The sequence below is a fragment of the Haliotis cracherodii genome, unplaced genomic scaffold (genome assembly GCF_022045235.1).
Source record: "Haliotis cracherodii isolate W230 unplaced genomic scaffold, xgHalCrac1.p SCAF_17, whole genome shotgun sequence".
NCBI classification, from domain to species: domain Eukaryota; kingdom Metazoa; phylum Mollusca; class Gastropoda; order Lepetellida; family Haliotidae; genus Haliotis; species Haliotis cracherodii.
The window spans coordinates 2,112,565-2,138,394 of record NW_027266272.1 but is presented as its reverse complement, the minus strand read 5'-3'; the positions used below and the strand labels follow the sequence as shown (position 1 = coordinate 2,138,394).

The following is a 25,830-nucleotide window of genomic DNA, read 5'->3' as shown; positions in this document are numbered from 1 at the left end:
AAAAGATATTGGAAATTTAATAAATCTTTGTTGTATGATAAGAAATATGTTAATCAATATGAGGATAAAACATATTTGGAAGGTAAAAGGTATGTGATTAATGATCAGTTATTATGGGAAACCATATTACTTGCTATTAGAGGAGAGTCAATATATTATTCATCCACACACACACAAATATTGCTAGAGAAAAAGAATTAGAGACTAAACTGTATGATCAGGAAACCAAAATAGATAATGTAGAATTAGAATTGGAAAAGACCAAAATATTGAGCACCATAGATGGTTTGCCTAAAGAAAACAAATCTAAATTATTTCTAAAAAACTGGAGACCAATATCACTTTTGAATACCTGATATCAATTAGCATCAGCAATAATTGCAAACAGAATTAAAAAAGTACTACCCCAAATTATACATGAAGACCAAAAAGGTTTTGTTCCTGGAAGATATATTGGAGAAGTGACCAGGCTTATATATGATTTAATGTATTATACTGATACATACCAAATACCTGGTCTATTATTACTCATAGACTTTGAAAGAGCTTTCGATTCAGTGGATAGAAAATTGATTTTAGATGTTTTAGAATTTTTTTAATTTGGACCAAATATACAACAGTGGGTAAAAACATTTTTTAATGGTATGGAATCAAGTGTTCTAGTAAATGGTTTTGCAAGTTCTTTCATTAAACTAACTAGAGGTTGTCGTCAGGGCGATCCATTATCACCATATTTATTTATTATGTGTGCTGAAATACTGGCAATTATGATTAGGAGCAACAAAAAGATTAAGGGAATTCAAATGGGAAATGCAGAACATATCTTAGCTCAATTTGCTAATGACACTACTCTAAGTTTAGATGGTACAGAAAATGGCCTCTATGCAGTAATGAATACATTACAGTTTTTTGCTAGATTTTCAGGATTAAAGGTAAATACGGATAAGACCAAAATAATATGGATTGGATCCAAAAAGAGATCACGGTATAAACTATGTAAAGAATGGAAGTTAGATTGGACAAGTACAAAATTTAGATTGTTAGGAATAAATTTTGATGTGGACCTTGAAAAATTAGTGGAGATTAATTATAAGGAAAAACTGGAAAAAAATTGAAAAGGAAATGAATCAATGGTCAGCAAGAAGTTTGACACCAATAGGCAGAAATGTAGTCTTAAAATCCCTTCTATTGTCAAAACTAAACCATTTATTCACTGCAATACCAAATCCTTCAGTCGAAACTATTGAAAATTTTCAAAAAAATGTTTTAGATGTATGGAAGGGTAAACCAGACAAAATCAAGAGAAGCAATATTTCATATATGGAGGAATTAAAGTACCCATTATTAAAGATGTTATAGCAGCACAGAAAATAGTATGGGTGAAGAGATTAGTGTATAGTCAATCCAAGTGGTCAACTCTAGTTTCTTATTGTATACCGAATAGAAACAGATTACTATGGATGGCAGATGCTATGTACATTAATACTTACATCATCCCAAATGTTGTAAATTTATTTTGGAAAGAGGTTTTGGAGGCATGGTCGCGATACCTGGGAATGAATATAATAAAGACTAAAATTGAATTTATAAGCCAATCTCTATGGTATAATAACAATATTATGATTGGGGGAAAACCGGTATTTTATGGAAATTGGTTCTGTAAAGGTTTAATGTTTATTTGTAATTTATTGAAGGATAGCGGGGAAATATATACCTATGAAGAATTTGTGGAAGCATACAAAATTGAAACTGATTTTCTTACGTATCAAGGTTTATTTAGTGCTGTCCACCAATATTGAAAAACCAACAATTTAGATAATTATACGGGAATATATTTACGACCAATATTACTCTTCAATGTATCACTTATAATTAATTGTAAAGGCGGAAGTAAAGACTTTTATAACACTCTTCTACCAGTTTCGTAAAAACCCATGTTATGCTTAAGAGGGAAAATGTTTTACAAACAGATTTTAGTAATGAAGAGTGGGAAATATATAATTTGATGGTTTACAGATGTACACAAAGTGTAAGCCTAATTTGGTTTCACCTTAAGATAATACACTATATTCTTGCAACAAATAGTTATTTATTTAAGATTGGTTATGAAGATACCCCCACATGTACTCTTTGTCAAACTTGCCCAGAAACCATTATTCATATGTTTTGTGAATGTCAATATACAATTCATATTTGGGAGGATTTGAAAGATTGGTTAGGGACAACAGTGGAAGGAAGTATTGATTGTAGTAACCAAAATCTTTTATTTGGATTTAAAGGAAAAAACAATAACCCATTAAATATTATATTTTTAATTGCAAAATTTCACTACATTGTGAAATTCACAGGTGATTTGAAAACCTTGGTATTTCACGTTTATGATTATTGCAAGTCGGAGGGGTGCATAGACAAAGTTGAGACCGGGCTTAAAGCTTCATATTCAAAAGAGATGGTTGAGATCATGCAACTGTCGGTCAAATTATTATTTCAGTTGATAGTGACAATGAAAATATTTCAGAATAGACGTTTTGCGCATTGAAGCACCGACAATTACATGATAGTGTGTTAAACAACGTTTTTGCTTCTTCATGACATTGTCTGAAATTATGGTGACGAGTTGGTTTCGTTTAATAAATAACTTTAATGCCATTATTGATGAATTGTTGCTTTCGGATTTATATTTATTTTGCATTCCATCGGTACGATTTTGCAGCAAATGGACTATACCTAAAAAGTACATGTATGCGTCAGTGTATATGTTTGTTTTATGTTTTGCGATATGGGGTTATGACTGATTTTTAGGGGTCCATCAATATATAGTTTTCACAGCTATATTGCTCTTTACTCCAAATGGAATCTGTTTCTGAGGATAATTTAGACTGGTCGTTCTTGCATTGACAATTGTTTTACAGGAAAATAGTTTTATGCATTTTTAACCATTTGAATCATGTGACCTTTCCGAGTGTGCATGTGTAATCTAGACCCGCACGTGACATATAATAGAATGTGAAATCCCGATATGCGTTTTGAATTTGGATTAAACATAATTCCAGCAGCTATAGAAAATCTGGAACAAAGTTGAGACTATAATTATTATACTCCAAATACTTGTGTATCATGCAACTTAATTAAAAACTTAAGCGTTGTCACTCTCGATATTTGTGGTTATTTTTTTGCGGCGTTATCAAAGTCAATGTTTTTATGATCGTATAGACCCTGATACCGAGCATCTGAATGGGTGTTTTGTGAGTTGACGAGATATGGATGAAGCAAACGTTATTCAGCTGTCTAGATCTCTTATTGTAGATAAAGACCCACTACCGTAAATGCCATTTAAATGAGCAGGCACTGAGTTGACGATGGGTGGATGTGCCAACACTACTGTCAACTAGTCTTCAGTCTCAATCTTTCTCTCGTCACTGTATGGCTGAAATATTGTCAATGTGAGGTTAAGACAGAAGGGAGTAGACGAAATCAGACGTTGCTGTCAACAGCGTGAGAATGATAACTTGACAGATTACTGCCTCCATGCCATGAAGCACCAACTCCCGGGTCCCTACTACCTGGACTTTGTGAACACGTGCACGGCCGCTACAAGATGTCAGCTGTCTTCACCTGGAGGTTTGGTGCAGCAGACTGCTGGTGAAGACTATGTAACATTCACGTTTGAATGTGTGCACAGTGAGTAGTGTCCATTGTAAATTAATGTTTCAACTACGTATATATGTCATTTACCATAGCGGGAAGTAAGGAAACGCACAACCAAACGCCGACTGTGTTCAGATATAACGTGACAGGACTTCTTATGAGCTTTACGTGCATGTTATGATAGCCCGTATAGCATGTGATGCTGTTAGTCATTGGAACCCATTGTACATACACGTACACGTGTTTGTTCGTTTGTTGTTTAACGCTGCACTCAGCAATATGTCAGTTATATGATGGCGGCCTGTAAATTATCGAATCTGCAGTGATCCAATTTTTTAACCACGATCCACACCATTGGGGTAGGACGACACGCCATGGAATAATTCACCGAGTTGACAGAGACAGCACAAACATTGTCATGCAGTACACATGCAGAGCAGTGTAAGTCTTGTACTCTATTTGTTGCCCTTTCCTTCATTGTTGCATGTTTATGAAGTAAACTAAAGCATAACTGGTCATACATGCTACACGTCACTTATTTCGGGGTCGGGATGTTTGTGGACAGTCATAACGCAGACTGTTAATTTGCTACTTCAAACAACTACCAATTTCAAAAAGTGGTTTGTCCATTTCACGGCTACTTTGAGTGAGATGGGGGCATGGCTATATATATCTTCTAGGGCGCTATAAATGTAACCATGTAAAATGTAAATAGAGCAAAGTTGGCCCAACGGTTTCAGCAAATAAACGTTGGCCCAACGTTCGATTAACGTCCGATTAGAAACATGTATTACTTTATGATTAAACATAATTATTATAATACTTTATATTTCCACATGTTAATACTGTTATACATTTCATTTCATAATATCTTGAAAGTCTAAACAGATCTGCAAATATTTATTGACAACAGAATATTTCCTGACCACTTTTTACTGAAACACTGTTTCAAGCTGCGTTAAACTCACTCACTCAGGCTTGAAAGGGAAGAGGAAATTAAATCTTTTGTTCCATATATTACAGTGTGTAAGAAACGTCACCCATTCCTTTTAATCCTTGATGTGTTTTTTTAAATTATGCGGACAATGGATGTTGCTTTGAATACCCATTTACAAGGAATATTAGTACACGACGGTCGTGTCAGAAATGTACACAACTTTAATGACTTGGCCAAACTTTTCAGAGGACACGGTGCTGCACATCCAATGTGATTCTACACTCTCAGGACAGGACGTGTATCTATACAGTGACCAACATGACGGGATGGCTAAAGCTAACTGTCTAGCATACTCTAACGAGTGTGACTCCCATGTCATAATACAACTTGCTGCAACCCGAGTTGTGTCTGCCGCCTGCAGTGTGGACTTCACTGATGGGGATGTGTCAACCAGGGTGGACTGTAAGAACCCACCTGCATCAAGAAACTGTTCCAGCGCAATTTTTGAGAGCAAGTCCAACTATGTTAACATGTCAATATTCATGACAGTCGATCCTGGACGTCAAGAAAAAGAGTTTCTGTGGTTGCTGGCGAAAAGTAAGAGGCAAATAAGTGATAAACACCTTTACTGTTCGTAAGATATATGCTAAAAATGTTTAAATGTCTTTTACAATAAGTGTACACTGTTGTAAAAATGTTTCTTCTGACACTTATGCGTCAAATCCATGAATAATTATCACATGAGTGGCAAAATACTTGTGGGGTGTTTCTAGTCATTATGAGTGAGGAATATATTTGGAAAATGAAGCGTTTCCCCCGTAAAGCATGTATTCTGAATCCTCAAACACCATATAAAAATATATAGGACGATTTTATGGTTTGTTATCAGCTGTCTGATTATTCAGGTTTTTCCCAATGTTGTATTAAAGTCAGATGAATGAAAACAGGTCATGTGTTGGACTTGTATCACGTCTTCTTCCACTATGAATCTAAGCCTGGAGACCAAATATCATTTAACTCGATCGAATGCTAAAGTATTGACGAAAACCACCATGAGCCTTTTTATCACAGGAAACAATACCCTTATCATAGACAGTTGGTGCGCACATATAGACGTACATCGTTACTGCTGAATTTTGTACATGGTCCCAGGTATTGTCACAATGTCATGAACTCAAATCCCTTATTTGTAGCAAATACAGGTGAGAATGTTACCGTCGTCTGTGGATCCAACATTCCTGCAGATGTGTCACTGAACTGCCCAACGTCTGCATTAACTACTCCATCAACTACGTCAACGTTAACACCAACTACTTCAACGTCTGCCTCAACTACTACGACATCAACTACTTCAACTACAACTACTAATGTTGCTGCTACCACTGCGACTACTATCTACTACACAGACCTCCAATAATGCCTCCAATAATGCCTCCAGCAAACACACACCGGTAGCGGTAACATGTATGTTCCCCTTAGAATTCGAGGATCCGAATTTTGTGACCCTGAACAGAACAAATAGTTCTTGGACATAAAACATGTGTCCATAAGCACGAACCTACGAAGTTGATGTACTCGATTAATTATTCCTGCTAGTTGTATTCAGAGTCAGAAACTGTTATTGTTTTTATCATTCATCTGATATTGCTTGACGTTCAAGTAACATCATATGTCAATTGCGCTTGTCGTGAAAGGCGAGTGTCCATTTGTTTGACATGTGTACGACTCATGAACACAGGTGAACACAGCAGGTGACTGGTTGTTTGCAAGCCACTGGTTTGGCAGTCTTACAATTCAAACTCTCCCCTGACACTACAGCTGAAGAGTGACTCAAGAAAGCCAACAACTATACCAAACAAAAACAATAACCCATTATCGTTGTCATATTGAGAGACCCGTGAAGATACGGGTTAGAATCGGTCTCCAGCAACCCATGCTGGCCGTCAAAGGGACTATGCTTGTCGTAAGAGGCTCGATGACTTGGTTGATGTTGCACGTCATCGTATCCCAATGGTGTGTGTTGATGCTCATGATGTCAATCAGTGAATTGTCTGGTCCAGACTCATTTACTTTCCGACGGCTGCCATATAGCTAGAATATTGCTGGGTACGGCGTTAAACAACAAACAGACAAATATATTGCAAGATAATGATATGGTGGTTTTCATCTTCTTGTACAGGTGTGCCCATAGCACTAGGCGTATCCGTGGCTGTTCTGATCGTTGGCTTTGTTTCGGGTTGGATAATGTCGAGGTAAATCCTGTTATTTCTTTTATTTGGTATATCAGAAAATGACATCAGTATCCAACAAAATATAAATATTTATTGAATTCTGTTGTTTTTTATTCTACGTATAAGCAACAACTTACAAACGTTTCAACTTATATATATTACGATTAATTTTGTTAACGTTGCTCTACCTGACCAGCCTTGTGCTTACGATGTTGAATAAATAGTTATTGTGGAAACCTTTATTTCCCAGGTGTTTCTATCAACGGCAGACAAGGAAGAATGGTGCAGATGTTTGCAACACGACCTCAACTATGGAAGAAGAACATACATACAGTACAGTCCAACCTACCAGCGCGACAACATATGCAAACACCTCCTATGAATATCACAATCAATAAAAAATGGGCATAATAAAACAGATACATATTCCTGTTCCTTTTGGTTGGCGTTTTCACTTCTGAATGACGATTGTATAGCTTAGTTGCTGATATGGATTTACAGAGTTGCAGAAGTAAATTCATTGAGTTACCCGTAATGTCAATATCCCCACCGTATGGCGTCGGTGGACACAAGAGCGGACCCACATTCATGTAAATAATGTCAGAATATTTTAGCGCTTCTTCGAATTAGGTTGTTAGTTTTGATATAGTTACTCTTTGAATTAAAATATCCTGATATATATTCTCTTAAACTGCATGTAAAAACTCTTTCGTACATGATTCAAACTGACGGCAAACTCTGTACCAAGCTGAAGGTCAAGAGGCATTCTTTCGGTTTTCCCATCGTGAATTTCCCCTTCGGTTTTAAGGAAGACATTCAGAAGCATTTACTTAATACAACACATTGCTTGTCAACATGGTGAGCGAAGCTATCCCATACTGCGGCCTCTACAGAGAGTTGTCACACCTCCCTACTCACTGCCACTTACTTCAATGGACCGGGTGGTTCAGACTTGGTGACTTATTTGACAGCCTGGCGTTTCTTCATGTCATCACTGATACATTCATATACCACTAGTTTGCCTTCTGCACCCAATGGAATCTGTTTAGGTAGATAATCGAGACTGGTTATTCTCTGGCGTAGACATTTTGAAACTAGAGAAAGAAAAATAAATTTACTCAACCTACACTCTTTGTGTATGTCTTCACTATATCTGCATAAAATCGTCATGATGTTTGAGGATTGTTGGTTGAGCGTCTCTGACCAGCCGTATGATGCTGGGCCTGTCCCACAATCACGATGTACACCTACAACTGTATATCGCCAGGCTGTTGAGTGTTAGCGTAGATTGTTACGAAACCCGAAGAGTCGACACAGGATTTCAATATGTTATTAGGGTCATTTACTCTTGTATGTACACGTCACTCACCTAAGAGCAAGTTAGGTAAGGACAAGATATATGGATAAACAACTTCGTTATCATCACTAGCTTGATAACGGTGTTAGAACCTACATCGAAACGTCGCTCCTTTTTGTAATAGACTTGCGAAGATTCCGGGGGAGAATAGGTCTTCAGCAACCCATACTTGCCGTAAAAAGTGACTATGCTTGTCGTAAAAGGCGACTAACGGGATCGGGTGATCAGGCTCGCTGACTTGGTTGATGCATGTCATGAATCCCAATTGCGTGGATCGATGCTCATGATATTAATCACTGGATTGTCTGGTCCAGACTCGATTTTTTACAGACCGCCGTCATATAGCTGGAATATTGCTGAGTGCAGCGTTAAACAACAAACCAACCATAATTGTAATAAAGAAGTTGTTCATCTATGTATCGTATCCTTACTTAGTACTCCAACTTCTAAATGCCTCTCAGAGAAGTTGAGAGCAAGTTGTGTCTAATGACAGAATCGGCCTATTTATAGTCTATAATCCCTGCTCACGCTATCAGCTCGGAGTCAGTATACTGTGTCTGAGAGGGGTATTCTTGTTAAACTGCGGCATGGTATCTCAGTGTGCTAGCACTGTAAATCGGCATCAATCTGAACTGGTACAAGAAGCCACACAAACACCCGTGCATGCACGTCGCTATATGAGTGCAATAATCTTGGAGGCGACGTTAACCCCAATTTCACCTCGCCACACCCCCCTTCCCTTACATTTATCTAAACGATGCACAAATAACTCTCGTCGTTGTACAGATGCGTTGTCTGATGAGGGGTCGGTATCGAATGTCCGATACTGGCTACAAAAACCAACAAAGTATATTAGTAACATTCTACAAGACCAGTGTCTGCTGCAATTTCGTGCCATCCCAAAAAGTTTAATAAATTCGTTAAGAGATTTATGTCCACGTGTATTGTTTATTAACTGACCTCTTATTTGATATTACGAATATTAAACACAGAAAACAATGATCTGGAAGAGCTACATGTGACCTGTACTTTCTTCATGTTGGCTAAACGGCCCTGTACGTGGCTAAGTAATAGACTATCAAAATCAAGTATAGGACTTAAAATAAAATATGTCTTGAAATCATATCTTGTGTATTAGATGATGGTTATGCCCTGAATAGTCAGAATGTTAGATCACGAGGACTGAACGGTAGAGCGTTTCATGATACACCAGGGTTTTGGACACTGGCTGGTTGCACCCAACACTGATATGAAAAATTAGGATATGCAAATACAAATGTATACATAAAGATATGGTAGGTAGTGGATGAGAAAAGTTGAATTAGTTGTTAATCGGGACTGATTGTTCTCAACAGAAGGCCTGTGCACAGGCTGTGCCCGTCGTTAAGATGTTGCATATATAACACGAACTTGCGTCACTGATTGTATTTTAGCGAGGTACTGTAAACTGAAGAATATCAAATGTTTTCATATAATGCGTATACTTCGATATACCCACCTAATTCAAATGTACGTCCTGTCAGTGTGAAGCGTTATACAGTTGAAAACCTACCGCCAAGTATTGGTAATGAATAGCATGAGCTCAAATAATAATCAGTCTCGGGTACCTGCCAAAACACATATTTTGTGAAATATTGTTGAAGACTTGCGCTATAGTGTATTATGGCATGTCAGCTTGATGTTGGAAGGGATGCATGTCTTTGGCGTTTACCACCCTGTGAAACCCACGAGTACGGGTAAGATGCTGACAAACTCGCAAACCAAGGAACATCAGTGCAAAACTGGGATTCGAACCCACGATGATAGGTTCCTGGCACAACTAAGGGACGCAACCCTGCACAGCGATTTATGGTGGCTTAGACCACTCGGTCATCCCTGCTCCCATGTCCGTAAACAAGAAAACAAATGTTGATGAAATATTAGTTTATAAGATTTGAAATTTATACTTATATGACTTAGCACTGGACGTGAATTTGTAGTCTCATGCAGTAAACATGATTGATTGACATCAATTAAAGTTTATTTGTATAATTACGCCGCTACATGAACTAGTCGCTGAGCCTGACCACGCGATCCATTTAGTATATTCTTAATATAGGTTGCTGGGAACGTTTATTCTCACGCAGAATCCCAAAGGGTCTTGACTGGAGTCAACGCATAATCTATGAAATGAAGTATTCATTAAAAAGGCACATTCCTTCTCACCCCAATTTTAGTCCTATATTTGCACAACCATTACACAATGTCATAAATGCCTCAACAATTTTGTATATGTGAAATAATGATCTAATTTCGCACGTGCATTAAGCATGATTGTTCATAAAAATCAAGCTCCATATCGTGACAACTATACCATTATTAAAGTTGGTGTACAATATCAGGACCTCCGTGTGTTCCGCAGCATTATACTCCCCTGTGAAAAGATAACACTAGAAAGGAGAATGTTACCAAGTGCTTCTCATTGTCGAGGAGTTCCGATCAAATACCTGTACAGATGTCCCGCATTCCCTCGGCACATGTGGAACAAATAGCATGTATTCCAATGACACGAAACTCGGAAAAAAATCACTGTCCACATAAAAGGCATTTATACAAGCCTGATGGTGAAACATTACTTGAATGTACTTCCGTAATATTAAATCTCTGGAGTGTAAACATGCTATTTAAATGTGCTGCTGAAGATGTGAAGTCTTGAATGTAATAGTATCTACATTATGATTATTAAGACATGTATTAGTATCTGTGTTAATATTAAACTTACTTTAGTATTGGGCACACCTTAAACTGAGACAACTGGGTCCCACTACAAGATAGCTTAACTATTAAAATTGACACAGTTTAGAGCTGCTGATAAGATAACAGCTGCATGTGCAACACCGTCTGCGCTTTTAACAAGGAAGTAATGACGTTCACTGCGTGGCATTGTCTGTGTATCAGCCATTCATGGTGAAGTTGGACATAGGTGGATCTTTGGGTAATACACTCAGAGGAAGGTACGTTTTTACATTCAGACACTACAAAACAATGATTGAAACATGTCATGTGAACTCATCAATAGGCAGTCGGTAGTGAGTTACGTTGGACATATGTTGGGTGTCCTCAGTTCACGTTACCTCACAGACACACCTTAGTATATCATGTATTAAATGCACCCATCAGGTCCCCAAAAGGGTGGTTTCCATCAGCTGTATATCGGGTACTTACTTTTGACCTAAAATACACCCGGGTATGCGTCAGTGAACATGCTTGTTTAATGTTCATACACGTGACGGTATTGTTCGTCATGTTTTGTGATGTATTTCATCCGACGTTTCCTTGACCCTATGTGTCATCCAGAAGGGACATGTCATGTAAAAATTGTCATCCTTATAGATGTTTTGTAATTTGGTGAAACATAATCCCAACCGCTAAATTAAACAACTCTGTTGTAAATCTTGATCAAGGTTAGCACTGTAATTGCTATACCCTATATACTTGTGTATTCTACAAAGCAGAGCCAGTGTATCATGCAACTTAATTAATAAATAAAGAGTTGTCATGACATCTCACTCTACATGTTTGTATCACAGAACTGTATGATCAGTAACGTGTTACCAAAGTCAAAATTTTAACAATTCCTGTAGTCCCCAATACCGATCACCCGAACGAATGTTTCTCCAGACCTGAACCACAACAGCATGTGGACGAAGTGGCAAGCATCGCACTCTCTGCTGATATGGATAACGCTGCAAGGTATGTTGTGATTATTTTATGAGAAATGATAGCATCTTTGTGTCTGAGTGCAGTGTTATAAGAATGATATGTCTACGATGTCATCAGTGCTATACTGTGACAGTTACATTAATTTATACAAACACCGTCTAAAGCTGGTGGTGTTTCGTTGAAGAGGTTCATCAAACTGTTACATTGATCAGATTCAGATTCATTTATCCTCTGTAAGATGGCAGCAATATAAACAGCTAGTGGTGGATTGAACTTTTAAAAATTAAAAGTAACGGAAAGAATCCAAGTCTTATTAAAATATCAGGTTTGTGTTTGCATTTTTTGGGATAAATATAACTTACTTGAAAGTAAATATATATGGTTTTGACCTTATTATCAGTGTAGGTGCGTAAGTATGCTTATGGAATCTGTTTCGGTGGATAATCTGCACTGGTTATTCTCTTGTATTGACAATTTCTATTTAGTGAGTTCAAGAGGTATATCGGTTGTCCAGATACCTTATTGTAGGCAACGATCCACTATCGTAAATACCATTTATACAAGTCTTCAATATCAATTTTGCCTTCGCAGTTCTATGTCCAGCTGTATGTATGTAATCATATCATCATTTGACTTGCCGATGTGACGTTAAGTTTTAATTCACTCACTCTTTAGTCTCAATCAATTTGCATTCACAGTTCTATGTACAGCTGTCTCTGGCCTGAGACACAAGACTGCCTGTTACAACTTCCTGTTGATGGTCGATCCTCCGTGTGCCGCTACAGAGATGCTTCTCCCCACCAAGTTTACACTCGGGGTGTCCTCTGACGTCACATGTCACAGTGAAATAACTGGAACAAGCTTAAGACAGAAGGGAGTAGACGAAATCAGACGTTGCTGTCAACAGCGTGAGAATGATACCGTGACAGATTACTGCCTCCCTGCTATGAAAAACCAACTCCCGGGTCACTACTACCTGGACTTTGTGAACACGTGCACGGCTGCTACAAAATGTCAGCTGTCAACACCTGGTGGTACGGTGCAGCATACTGCTGGTGAAGACTATGTCACATTCACGTTTGAATGTGTGCACAGTGAGTAGTGTCCATTATAAACTTAATGTTATCAGGACACACTTTACCATTTCCGCCTACACCTGGTATCAACACTAGTTTCAGTGACCCTTTCACATAATGTTCATCGGTACTTTGCCTATTAATGTCAGTGGAATCTGGGGAGATAATCGAGACTGGTTATTCTCTGGCGTTGACGTCTCATAATTACTTGCCACTCTGGAGCGTGTAATGGTGTACAGGGACTTCTACTATTCTATCTGTTGCCCATTCTTTCATTGTTGCAAGCTTTTGGACTAAATTATAACATGCCTGATTATAACTACATGCTTTGCGTTTCTTTATTTTGTAATTGTACAATACAGTTGTTTATACACAATAAGTCATTTCAGGGAGAGATATTTGCGGTCAGTCAACTACTATGTGGTTTATAATGTGTTCACGGTTATTTTGGAAGAGATGGAGGCATGACCCGCTCACCCTCTCGAGGCGTTGTGACTGTAACTTTCTATGTTGCATCCCTCATCCCTCTCTTGATCGATAATCATGGTTCTGATTCTCAATTTCGTCCTAGTAAGAGCCTTGTTTTGTCAGTTTCACAGAAGTAAATGTCTGTGACGTGCAGCTTGTCCTTGGGCTTTTCGCGGCTCTGATTCCATATTCGTCCTGTAATGATCCTTGTCTTGTCAGCACCACTGGCGTGTATATGAGTTTCACTGAAGTAAATGTCTGTGACGTGCATCATGTCTTTAGACTCCCTGGCCCAGTCGTCCAAGACGCCGTAGTCAACAGTGCAGAGTCGCGTCAACGAGACGTACCAGAGCCCTAAAATCATGTGTAGGAATCCAAGATTGTCCTGATGGGCAGGACAGTAACCTGTGATTATGGGTTCGAATCCCGGTTCGCCCCGTTTATATTTCTAGGTTTGTCAGCACCATAACCGTTGTCATGGGTTTCACCAAAGTGGTAAACGTCTGAGACCTGCATCATTTCGGTCTTTCCTCCGAAGTTACCAAAGTTAAGCTGAAACACCGTGATATAACTTGAATACTGTTCAAAGCGGCATTATACCCAACTCACTCACTCACTCACCTATGTGTCTTGGTTTCTGTCAGCACCATACCAGTGGTCGTGTGTTCTACCAATGTGGTAAAAGTCTTTGACGTACATCAGTTTTGGTTTCCTCACAAACTAAGCTGACAAGCAATGGTTTAGTCAAATATTGTATAAAGTTGCTTTAAACTCGCTCACTCGCACTTGGAAATTGGAAAGGAAAAATAGATATATTATTCAGTATATTACATCGTGTAAAAAGCTTCATTTGGTCTTTATTATGTTTGATGCTATTAAAAGCATGTGGTTAATGGATATTGTTTTAAATACCTATTTACAGCGAATACTTGTACATCTACCATCGTGTTAGAAGTATACATAACTTTAATTTCTTGGCCATCCCTTTCAGAGGACACGGTGATGCACATCCAACATGATTCTACACACACAGGACAGGAAGTGTACCTGTACAACGACCAACATGACGGGGCGGCCCATGCTAACTGTCTAGCATACTCTAACGAGTGTAACTCCCATGTCATAATACAACTTGCTGCAACCCGAGTTGTGTCACCCGCCTGCAGTGTTAACTTCACTGATGGGGCTGTGTCAACCAAGGTGGACTGTAAGAACCCACCTGCATCAAGAAACTGTTCCAGCGCAATGTTTGAGAGCAAGTCCAACTATGTTAACATGTCAATATTCATGACAGTCGGTCCTGGACGTCAAGAAAAAGAATTTCTTTGGTTGCTGGCGAAAGGTAAGGGATTAAAAATTATATCTGCCCTGATTTGTTGGTAAACCTGGAAATGTGATTAAATGTCTTGCGGAAAAAGTTCTTGGATGGCAATCTGACGTCGGCTCTGACGTTGTACCTTGTTACATTGTTATCATATCGTGTGTGTTAAACTAGGCTTAAGGATAAACACAATGACTTTAGGGATATGTTGTTTGTGATCTTTATTCATGTATCAAGGAGCAAAACCTACCTGTAACTTTCACTCAAATCACAATGCTTAAGCATAAGTTTCCGAGTATCCTTTGTTGAAGACCTGCATTATAATCATAAACATTGCTACCTTTTCTACCGTCACACCTCTCCCTCTGGGCATTCAGCATTTCAGTGAACAAATGCATGCAGTCGACACGTGTGACTCGGTCTCAGAGTGATCGTTACTTTGCAACTGCTGCTGGATTTACCTGGCATATCGTCAACAAAGCTTCATTCGTCACAACCATATAAATACTGATCATATTAATCATAAAGTTGTCCGCTAAAATGTAAAATAATTAATAAAATAACACTTAGTGCTTTCAATCTCCCCCCAATTTTACTAACGGTTATTTTGCTTGGGTTTATTCCTTTGATAAATTGTCAGATAATTGTACCATTGCAAAAATATTTATTTCAATGTTTTGTGTAAAGAATCTTTTGGAAAAGAAATATTTCCATACTTATTCACTGCTGCATCTCCCTCTCACTCCTGGTTTCTTACATATATAAAGAGAGGTATGTTTCATGTAAAAACACGCCAAACTTCTGTGCTCAGCACCGAAACACACAATATGTTTAATTCCGCCCTGCAGAGTGAACGCGAACATGTTTGTGATAGCAGTATGGATACCAATGTGTTGTGTGGGCTAAACGGGGGCATGGGTGGCCCAGACGTCTAAGGCGCCGCGATTTGCTGAGCAGTGTTGCGTCCCTCTGGGCACGCCAGAAACCTATGATTGTGGGTTCGAATCCCGGTTCGCACCGATGAGGTTTCTAGGTTTGTCAGCACCATACCCGTACTCGTGGGTTTCATCGAAGTTGTAAACGTTTGAGACCTGCGGGCTTTCCTTCCACATAAAGCTGACACGCCGCGATATAACTGTAATACTGTTAAAAGCGGTGTTTCACTCAACTCACTGAGTTACTGTGTAAGCTAAAAGTTCCAATGGATCAGTGACAGTACGCAGGTGTCTCCACATATATATATATATATATTCAAGGTGTACTTCTCAATAAAATAGTTCAATCCCTCCTATGAGAGGTAGTAGAACAAGCCAAAAGCCTAGAGGAAACATCAATTAAACATTATTTAACCATCTCCCAGAACAGTGAATCGATCCTTGCAGTGTGGAGTTCTAAAGTACACGGCACTATTATGACGTCATAATGTGCCAGAGACAGGAAGTAAAAGCATCTCAGCGCAGGAAATTTACAGCAACACAAAATGATGTCAATGTTTCCAACTTTTCAGTCGTTTGTCGTTTCGTTTCGTACATAAACTGACGCTGGTGGCGATACTCCGTGTGTTAGTGTAAACACTGTCTGTCTAATTTATTTCATGAATTGGTGTGGATGTGCATGAGTATATGTGGTATTATTCAATAATTATTTTGTTGCAGCGGATACAGGTAAGAATGTTACCGTCGTCTGTGGCGCCAACATTCCTGCAGATGTGTCACTAAACTGCTCAACGTCTGTATCAACTACTACGGCATCAACTACTTCAACTACTGCTGCTACCACTGCCACTACTACAACACAAACAGTGACGTCCAATAATGCCTTCAGCAACCACGCACAGGTAGCGGTGACATCATCACCTGGTCAGCCACAAGCACAACCTTCAAAATCAACGGCAGCAGGGACAACGATGCACAACAATGACTCCGTCATCACTCCCCGCCAATCCAATCCAAATTCTCCCACAACACTCGTGCAGCAGAGTGGAGTCACAGAAACGACATCAGGTACACGCAGTAAATAAACTTAGAAACGCCTTTTCTCATGAGGTTCGCTCAGCTTATCGCTAACAACCGGTATCATCACTTTTTGTAGTGATTCATAAACACATGCTTGTGATATAGTCGGAATCGTACAATGGGCGCTATTTTAGGCAAATATTTGTTAGGATAAAGGAAATGGTTTTGTCGCTTTTATGTATGTATAATACATTCCAACATATATTCGCACGCCAAGTTTTAGCGTTCGTTTCCCCACGTTCACATAGTTACAACTGGTTGGTTGTCAGCTGTACACGAATGTATATATGCGCAAGCTCTGACGTTCATACAGTTTGGCCCTGACTCTATGAAGGTTCATACTCCAATGAACTCACACAAAGTGAAGGTCAATTCTTAAATACTTCCCCCCTGAGGTGATGTCCCTTGTGTGGGATCAAACATCATCTCAGGAGATAACAAGAACAATAGCAATAATAATGCATGCTCAAACCGCACAAAGTGATGGAGATAATACAAAATAGTTCTTCCCTGATCAACCCGGGCGATACTTTCAGTTAGTTGCAATTGCACCAATCGCTGGCTGACGTCGATCCTTCTCAAACCAGAATGGCGGCTGACGGAAAGTTTGACAGGGAAAAAATAATTTCTTTACTGGGAAATGGACAAAGGCATCCACAATCTGTTCGATATCTTCAAAGTGGTCATGAATAGTCATAAATTCATGGGCACGTCATCGAGCCTCATCAATTACGTTCTTTATTCGGGCAAGACAACCAAGAGGTAGCTAACTGTCATTTTGAAGAGTGCAATCGCTTCGAGCTGTTGCAGACCCTGGGATGAGCGATTAATGGGTTTTCTTACAGCGATTCGTGGCTTTCAACGCACCTAATATCTACATTGGCGGTATTTTTCATCGTAGTTTTTGCTTCTTGATCTACCATTTCGAAGGAACAGCATTTTGTCAAGCTTTCATTTTGAGTCAATGATCTCACGTAAATACAATAATGAGGAATTATCTTCTTATATATGTTGTACCATGACATCAACCAGGCATAAATTTGATACTTACATTGTACTTGTGCTAGGTATTGTGCCTTTCTTACAAGATGATCATAAACGTCAACATGATCATCTAATCAACGACCGCCTCCGTGGTCTAGTGGTAGAGCGTCCGCCCGGAGAGCGGAAGGTTCGGAGTTCGATCCCCGGCTGCGTTTAAAGATGGTAGTTGTTGTTAACCCGTCGACATTAAAGGGCGAAAACAAGGACTGGTCGGCTCGGAGTCGTCAGTATACCGTGTCTGAGTTCATGTTAAACTGCGGCATGGTATCTCAGTGTGTTAGCAGTATAAATCGGCATCAGTCTGGAGTAGTACAAGCAGCCACACACACACACACACACAAACACACACACACACAAACACACACACACACGCGTGCATGGACGTCGCTGTATAAGTGCAATAATCTTGGACGCGACGTGTAACTCCATTTCACCTCACCTCACCTCACATCTAATCAACAGTGTATAGGTACTTGAGAATGATATAAGATGAATAAAATGTCACTACAGCTAATTGCAAGGTGGATGAAAAAGGATCACAAAAGTTTGACTCGTGACTCACAACGACAGACATTCTCATTTAAAACTGCATGTATCTAATACTACTACATACGTTTACAGAGGCAGTTATCATCGGCAGCAGTGTGGGAGGAGTCATCATGATAGCTGTCATAGTGACACTCACGGTCTGTGTCTGAAGAAAGAAAAGGTAAAAGCTTTTACAATTAGTATTACCAAATCAGGGGATAACATATCCACACATTCTCTGAAAGAACATTCACTCTACATGGAATTAGTCATGCATGAATCGTTGTGTTCTTAGATATACATTGTATCGAAATTCAAGAGTATGTTTGTAATTGATCTTTCATTTATCGTTGATAAAATCATCATGCATGGTTACTGAGATTATTGATATGAGTGAAAACACTTCTAATTTCCTGTACTTCCATTAAAAACATGATATAAAATAAGTTCAGAATGAGAGTTTGTGGATGTCAACTTCGGTATTATGAGGAACACAACATTTCGGAGTATATGCTTACTCCTTCATCCGGTGATATGAATTTGCTTCATCCTTCATCCTGATAAAGGAGTAAGTATATACTCCCAAATATTGTGTTCTTCATTAAAAAGAAGTTGACATTAAAAAATGCTCTTTCTCATGTATATGACTTTAATGCCATTCACAGACTTGATATACTACGTTGATATCGAACGTGTCTTAGCTGTGCTTCTCATTTTCGAAATATTGCGTACAACTGTCCTTGAGGCAATGAACACTCTATCATTGGTCTTCCTGGTGCCTGAATATGATGATGATGCAATAATGCTACATTGCTCGGTATGAAGTTAAATAATATATCAATCGGTTCCAAGAAGAAGTATTCCAAAACTAAGCCAATGCACACGTGCTTATACAACGAAGGAAACAAAATATGTATTGCACATATAAAGCCATCATTATACCTACTGAATTTATATTTTCTAGAAACAGTTCAGAGAAAACAAATCCAACACGTTTACACATGGAAGAAGACCACTAGAATGGGAACGAGTCAGACGGTGCCCGGAACTCTGTAATTGATGGATACGTGCCTAACCCAATCTATGAAGGAACTGATGACTACAAGCTAGAGCAATTGCACAGGGAGATGACATTAATGAAGGCTATGAACCCGACATGGAGTCACCTTGTGGTCACGACCAGAAGGTTCAGGCCTCAGTCTGGGCAAAACCTCCTGGGTGACGCAAGGACACCATGACTATTATAACCACACAGTTTTTAATACAGAGCCAATTGGGGAAAATTCAGAAGAGAAGAGCGATGGTAGAGTTTCAGATCTCTATATCAAGGTGAACAAAGCACAGGGCACTGATCAGGTGACGGATGTGTACTGTATAATGATGCCATTTTAAATTACATATGACTTTGAATAACAAAAATAAGTAAACTACGGTTATAGCAACACGCTTATAACGAACTGACGGATAATACGAACATACATTTGGTCCCGACTATTTGCTGTAGTTATGCTGTATATATGCTTAAACGAACTACGGTTATAACGAATTAAAATTAGTAGTTCTTTGAGTTCGTTATAACCGTACTTTACTGTATGTTTACACTGGATCTACACATATACGATGCTATTGTGCTGAAAACATCATTACAATCAACTTAGGTAATTCTTTCGCATCTATCATTTAATTGCTATCAAAGATGTGTTCTCAAAATATGTTCGCACTTGTAAAACGTCTTATAGATTTTAGCTCAAGCGCGTATTTATCCTTTTCTGTCCACGTGTGATGTTCATTCTGCAGTAACAGATGTTTACTTATTAGTGCATATAGTTGTCTATTGCTTGTGTTTATTGATTTTTGAGCGAAACATTTGTGCACATTTTCCCAAACTTTGCTATTTGTCAGCAATGTTCATATAAATTCCATTAACTATGTTGTTCATACATATCCAAAGTGCCGGTGTAATTCTGTGTGTTTTTCCCTACCATGTTTATTGTTCACCTGAAAATACATCGGAACATATGGTACAAGTCAAAATAAGGAATTGCATCGGACATCATGTTTGTGACTGATGCATCAAATTTGGAAATGTCCTCCACATGTCTACCATAAAAACTTTTTGAAAGATCCATGGAGGGAATCTAATCCAAATGAAAAGCGTTTTACATGGCATCAGCCAAATCCATTTAAACAGGCCCGCTTAGATTATTTTTTAATCTCACAAATTTTTCAGTATTCAATTATTAAATGTGATATTAGTCCAAGTTTAAACTCTGATCATTCTTTGATTTCGATGACATTTAATTTATCAGATATGGAAAGAGGAAAAAGATATTGGAAATTTAATAAATCTTTGTTGTATGATAAGGAATATGTTGAACAAATAAAGAAAATAATAAAGTTTACCCTTAATCAATATGAGGATAAAACATATTTGGAAGGTAAAAGGTATGTGATTAATGATCAGTTATTATGGGAAACCATATTACTTGCTATTAGAGGAGAGTCAATATATTATTCATCCACACACACACAAATATTGCTAGAGAAAAAGAATTAGAGACTAAACTGTATGATCAGGAAACCAAAATAGATAATGTAGAATTAGAATTGGAAAAGACCAAAATATTGAGCACCATAGATGGTTTGCCTAAAGAAAACAAATCTAAATTATTTCTAAAAAACTGGAGACCAATATCACTTTTGAATACCTGATATCAATTAGCATCAGCAATAATTGCAAACAGAATTAAAAAAGTACTACCCCAAATTATACATGAAGACCAAAAAGGTTTTGTTCCTGGAAGATATATTGGAGAAGTGACCAGGCTTATATATGATTTAATGAATTATACTGATACATACCAAATACCTGGTCTATTATTACTCATAGACTTTGAAAGAGCTTTCGATTCAGTGAATAGAAAATTTATTTTAGATGTTTTAGAATTTTTTTAATTTGGACCAAATATACAACAGTGGGTAAAAACATTTTTTAATGGTATGGAATCAAGTGTTCTAGTAAATGGTTTTGCAAGTTCTTTCATTAAACTAACTAGAGGTTGTCGTCAGGGCGATCAATTATCACCATATTTATTTATTATGTGTGCTGAAATACTGGCAATTATGATTAGGAGCAACAAAAAGATTAAGGGAATTCAAATGGGAAATGTAGAACATATCTTAGCTCAATTTGCTGATGATACTACTCTAAGTTTAGATGGTACAGAAAATGGCCTCTATGCAGTAATGAATACATTACAGTTTTTTGCTACATTTTCAGGATTAAAGGTAAATACGGATAAGACCAAAATAATATGGATTGGATCCAAAAAGAGATCACGGTATAAACTATGTAAAGAATGGAAGTTAGATTGGACAAGTACAAAATTTAAATTGTTAGGAATAAATTTTGATGTGGACCTTGAAAAATTAGTGGAGATTAATTATGAGGAAATACTGGAAAAAATTGAAAAGGAAATGAATCAATGGTCAGCAAGAAGTTTGACACCAATAGGCAGAAATATAGTCTTAAAATCCCTTCTATTGTCAAAACTAAACCATTTATTCACTGCAATACCAAATCCTTCAGTCGAAACTATTGAAAATTTTCAAAAAAATGTTTTAGATTTGTATGGAAGGGTAAACCAGACAAAATCAAGAGAAGCAATATTTCATATATGGAGGAATTAAAGTACCCATTATAAAAGATGTTATAGCAGCACAAAAAATGGTATGGGTGAAGAGATTACTGTATAGTCAGTCCAAGTGGTCAACTCTAGTTTCTTATTGTATACCGAATAGAAACAGATTACTATGGATGGCAGATGCTATGTACATTAATACTTACATCATCCCAAATGTTGTAAATTTATTTTGGAAAGAGGTTTTGGAGGCATGGTCGCGATACCTGGGAATGAATAAAATAAAGACTAAAATTGAATTTATAAGCCAATCTCTATGGTATAATAACAATATTATGATTGGGGGAAAACCGGTATTTTATGGAAATTGGTTCTGTAAAGGTTTAATGTTTATTTGTGATTTATTGAAGGATAGCGGGGAAATATATACCTATGAAGAATTTGTGGAAGCATACAAAATTGAAACTGATTTTCTTACGTATCAAGGTTTATTTAGTGCTGTCCACCAATATTGTAAAACCAACAATTTAGATAATTATACGGGAATATATTTACGACCAATATTACTCTTCAATGTATCACTTATAATTAATTGTAAAGGCGGAAGTAAAGACTTTTATAACACTTTCTACAACCAAATTTCGTAAAAACCCATGGTATGCTTAAGTGGGTAAATGTTTTACAAAAAGATTTTAGTAATGAAGAGTGGGAAATATATAATTTGATGGTTTACAGATGTACACAAAGTGTATACCTAATTTGGTTTCACCTTAAGATACTACACTATATTCTTGCAACAAATAGTTATATATTTAAGATTGGTTATGAAGATACCCCCACATGTACTCTTTGTCAAACTTGCCCAGAAACCATTCTTCATATGTTTTGTGAATATACAATTCATATTTGGGAGGATTTGAAAGATTGGTTAGGGACAACAGTGGAAGGAAGTATTGATTGTAGTAACCAAATTTTTTTATTTGGATTTAAAGGAAAAAACAATAACCCATTAAATATTATATTTTTAATTGCAAAATTTGTAATTTATAAACAAATGAGAAAGAAATCAATTCCACATCTTAAACAAGTAAAGTGGGAAATAATTAAATATTATGAAGCTACAAGATCTATTGCTTTCTCAAATTGTAAACAAGCTAAACTTTTCTCTTTTTGGTCTTCATTCCACACATTATTCAAGAATACCAAGATATGATTAAATACTACAAATTGTCTGTTATTCTGTATAGAAACCTTATATATAGATCTACCAGATGTACCAGAGAAACAAACTACTGAATGTACAACAAGGCGATTTGAATATATACCATGCATATATAGAGCATGCTCGATCGTATCTCAAGAGTTGAGAAACGTAAACACCAAAGCAGGAGCTGCTGGAATATCGCTCGACATGAAGGCACAGTTGACTATTGGACAGTTTAAGTCATCACTCTTGTCATACAGTCTTGTGGAGAGTGTTTTGTCACTCGGAATCTTTATGCATAGATCTAAACATGAAACAGATGAGGCGGACACACTGGTCTCCTATATTTCTAGTTCAGGTGGGTAAATCAGTAGAAGGGAATTGGCTATTTGATTGTTATTGAACAATATGAGATCATCGATATACCTGAATCTTAAGTTAAACATAAATATGCATAAAGAAACAGACCCGCAAGAAGGGGAGCACAACTTGGTGCCCATGGGCATGCCTACTTCGTGCCTAAATGTCTTACCCCCAAATTTTATGTAGATGTTATCAAAGAGGAAGTCCAGCATTTCACATAGTGTTTTCTCAGTAAACATCAGATGGCATTTGCTTTCATTTTTCATGAAGTGTCCTGAACCTCTGAATATTGTCACATAACTGTATCTGTGTTCACCACATTTTGTAACAAAAGCTCCATGGATCAAGGAATGAAGTTTTCCCTTATGTGTGTCATGTTAGATAGTGATATACAGAAGTTGAAAAATTAAATGTCTTGACAGAATGTAACTTGGTTCTTTTCTGAGATTGCAGAACGTCAAGCAAATCCTTTGAGTTTTTGAGAAACCACATGGTATTAATTCCACTTGTCTCAAATACTTTCTGTGAATATAAATAAAGTCCTTCCTTGTTTGCATTAAGGATTATGGTTAATCTTTGAGACAGGGATTTGGTGGTACATTTGCCGGACCAAGCCATATGTCTCTCTTTTGTACGGATTTTTATTTAGCTTTGGAATTCAGTACAAAAGAGGAATGGACATGTCTCAGCTTTTATAGTCAAGTCAAAAGATGATAGTACTGATTTATAGTTTTGGTAGATTTTCTTCCTCAGTTAAAATACTGGCTTTATATGTGGCATTATTTGATATATCATTTATACCAAGTCCTTTGTTCAAACAATTAATGTAGTGATGCTTACATATAATGGTTATGCTATTTGATGCCTTGTCAGTGGGAACAACTACAAACCTTTCTTGTAGTGCAGCCAGACTTAGGATAAGAGCTGGTTGGGACAGAATGGGTTTATTCCAATTCCGATTCCTCTTTTGAATATTGTGCATTCTATTGAATGACAACATCACACATTGATTGTAAAATACGAACGAATACAACATCCTTTCAGCGATTTCTTTGGCTGATACTGTGTTCATCGTTCAAGGTAGAGTGAACTGAATGAAACTGTCAGATCTTACTCTATCTTTGTCACAGTCAGCAGACACTCATTCGTTGTTTACAATTATCAAATTACGAAATTCGTTCTGCCAAATCTTACATTGCTGGGTATAGATTAGTTATTCATTTTCTGAAAGTTTTACATGAAAAATAGCGAGCGAGTAGAGACTTTTTATGACTATGGAAATATTTTTGTTGCTTTTATTAAGCAAATGTTGAATGGCACTAATATTAGAAAATGATCCCACGATTTCAAAACGTTTATATCATTTGCATGAGATTTGATTATTGCGCAAAGCAGTGAAACTCATGTGTCAATACTAGGACATCTTCCCGAGGCAAGAGAGTTAACTGACTGTAGCAGCCCAGTTTCCACCCTTGCTGGAATTTCTGGGTTGGTCGTAGCGCCACCAGTGGCTATTACGAGTTATGTCCCTTCTACGTCCCTCCTTCTGACCAATCAGATTCTACTCTGATATCGCTTGCTTTTGCTTTAAACAAAATGGCACCGCCCTGTCTTGACGGGAGGACGCCAAGGACCACTTCGTGACAAGACCCGGAAAGGCGAATGTTGTTAATTGAACAGCAAGGATAACCAACCCAGATTTTGTCGTCCTTCTATGAAGGAACACGTTTTTGGTCATTACAGTGAATTGTATACCAGGAACCTAGGACCATCATATTGATAACAGTTTCCTTTCAAGCGATCATATGTCCCTAAAATTCAATTGCGTGTGTGTTAATCTATACATCTGCATACCAACTCACTTAGATCTAAGGTCGTACACAATAGCTTATTACTTGTTCTCTTTCTAGAAGCTAAATTCTATGTATTATCATCAAACTGCTGTACCTAATCATTGCATAGATTATTAAATTCAAAACTGAACTGTGTTCTTATGTATTACATGTAAATGAGACTAAACATGATCAGCTAAAAAACATATTCCTCTATATAATTTGTTAAGTCATCTTTTACATAGAGTACGTTGATATAAATTCTTATTTTAAAGTGTCCTCTCATTGATGTTACATATACTCCACATGTATTTACTTTCTTGTACGTATGTATATACACATACATATACATTCTTCGTCAGGTAATGGTGTTACACTTAGTGACCTCGCTCTACAGACAAAGACACTTCTATGTTGAGTCCAACTCCTCCCTGTCTGATGAGAAACTCTACCTGACCCACTA

At 37.5% G+C, this 25,830-nt stretch overlaps 1 protein-coding gene and 2 pseudogenes across 1 annotated transcript; all 3 read left to right on the top strand.

The window, feature by feature from the left end:
* Nucleotides 1-25,830, top strand: part of LOC139464225 (uncharacterized) — a 119,470-nt pseudogene that overhangs the window by 83,381 nt on the left and 10,259 nt on the right.
* LOC139465103 (uncharacterized) lies at nt 2,450-7,214 on the top strand (annotated as a pseudogene).
* Nucleotides 11,117-19,445, top strand: LOC139464222 (serine-rich adhesin for platelets-like). The gene is made up of 7 exons (XM_071245747.1): nt 11,117-11,160; nt 11,832-11,905; nt 12,574-12,969; nt 14,411-14,761; nt 16,396-16,743; nt 18,421-18,508; nt 19,292-19,445. The coding sequence occupies exons 1-6, from the start codon at nt 11,117-11,119 to the stop codon at nt 18,495-18,497; spliced, it is 1,290 nt and encodes a 429-aa protein (XP_071101848.1). The 3' UTR covers nt 18,498-18,508; nt 19,292-19,445.

What these genes read in the sequence shown, in the direction of transcription:
- LOC139464222 (XM_071245747.1), top strand. Translation starts at nt 11,117, where the DNA reads ATGGTGAAGTTGGACATAGGTGGATCTTTGGGTAATACACTCAG. An exon ending in TCTTTGGGTAATACACTCAG is followed by an intron (nt 11,161 to 11,831) that starts AGGAAGGTACGT and finishes GAATGTTTCTCC; the next exon opens with AGACCTGAACCACAACAGCA. An exon ending in CACGTTTGAATGTGTGCACA is followed by an intron (nt 12,970 to 14,410) that starts GTGAGTAGTGTC and finishes CATCCCTTTCAG; the next exon opens with AGGACACGGTGATGCACATC.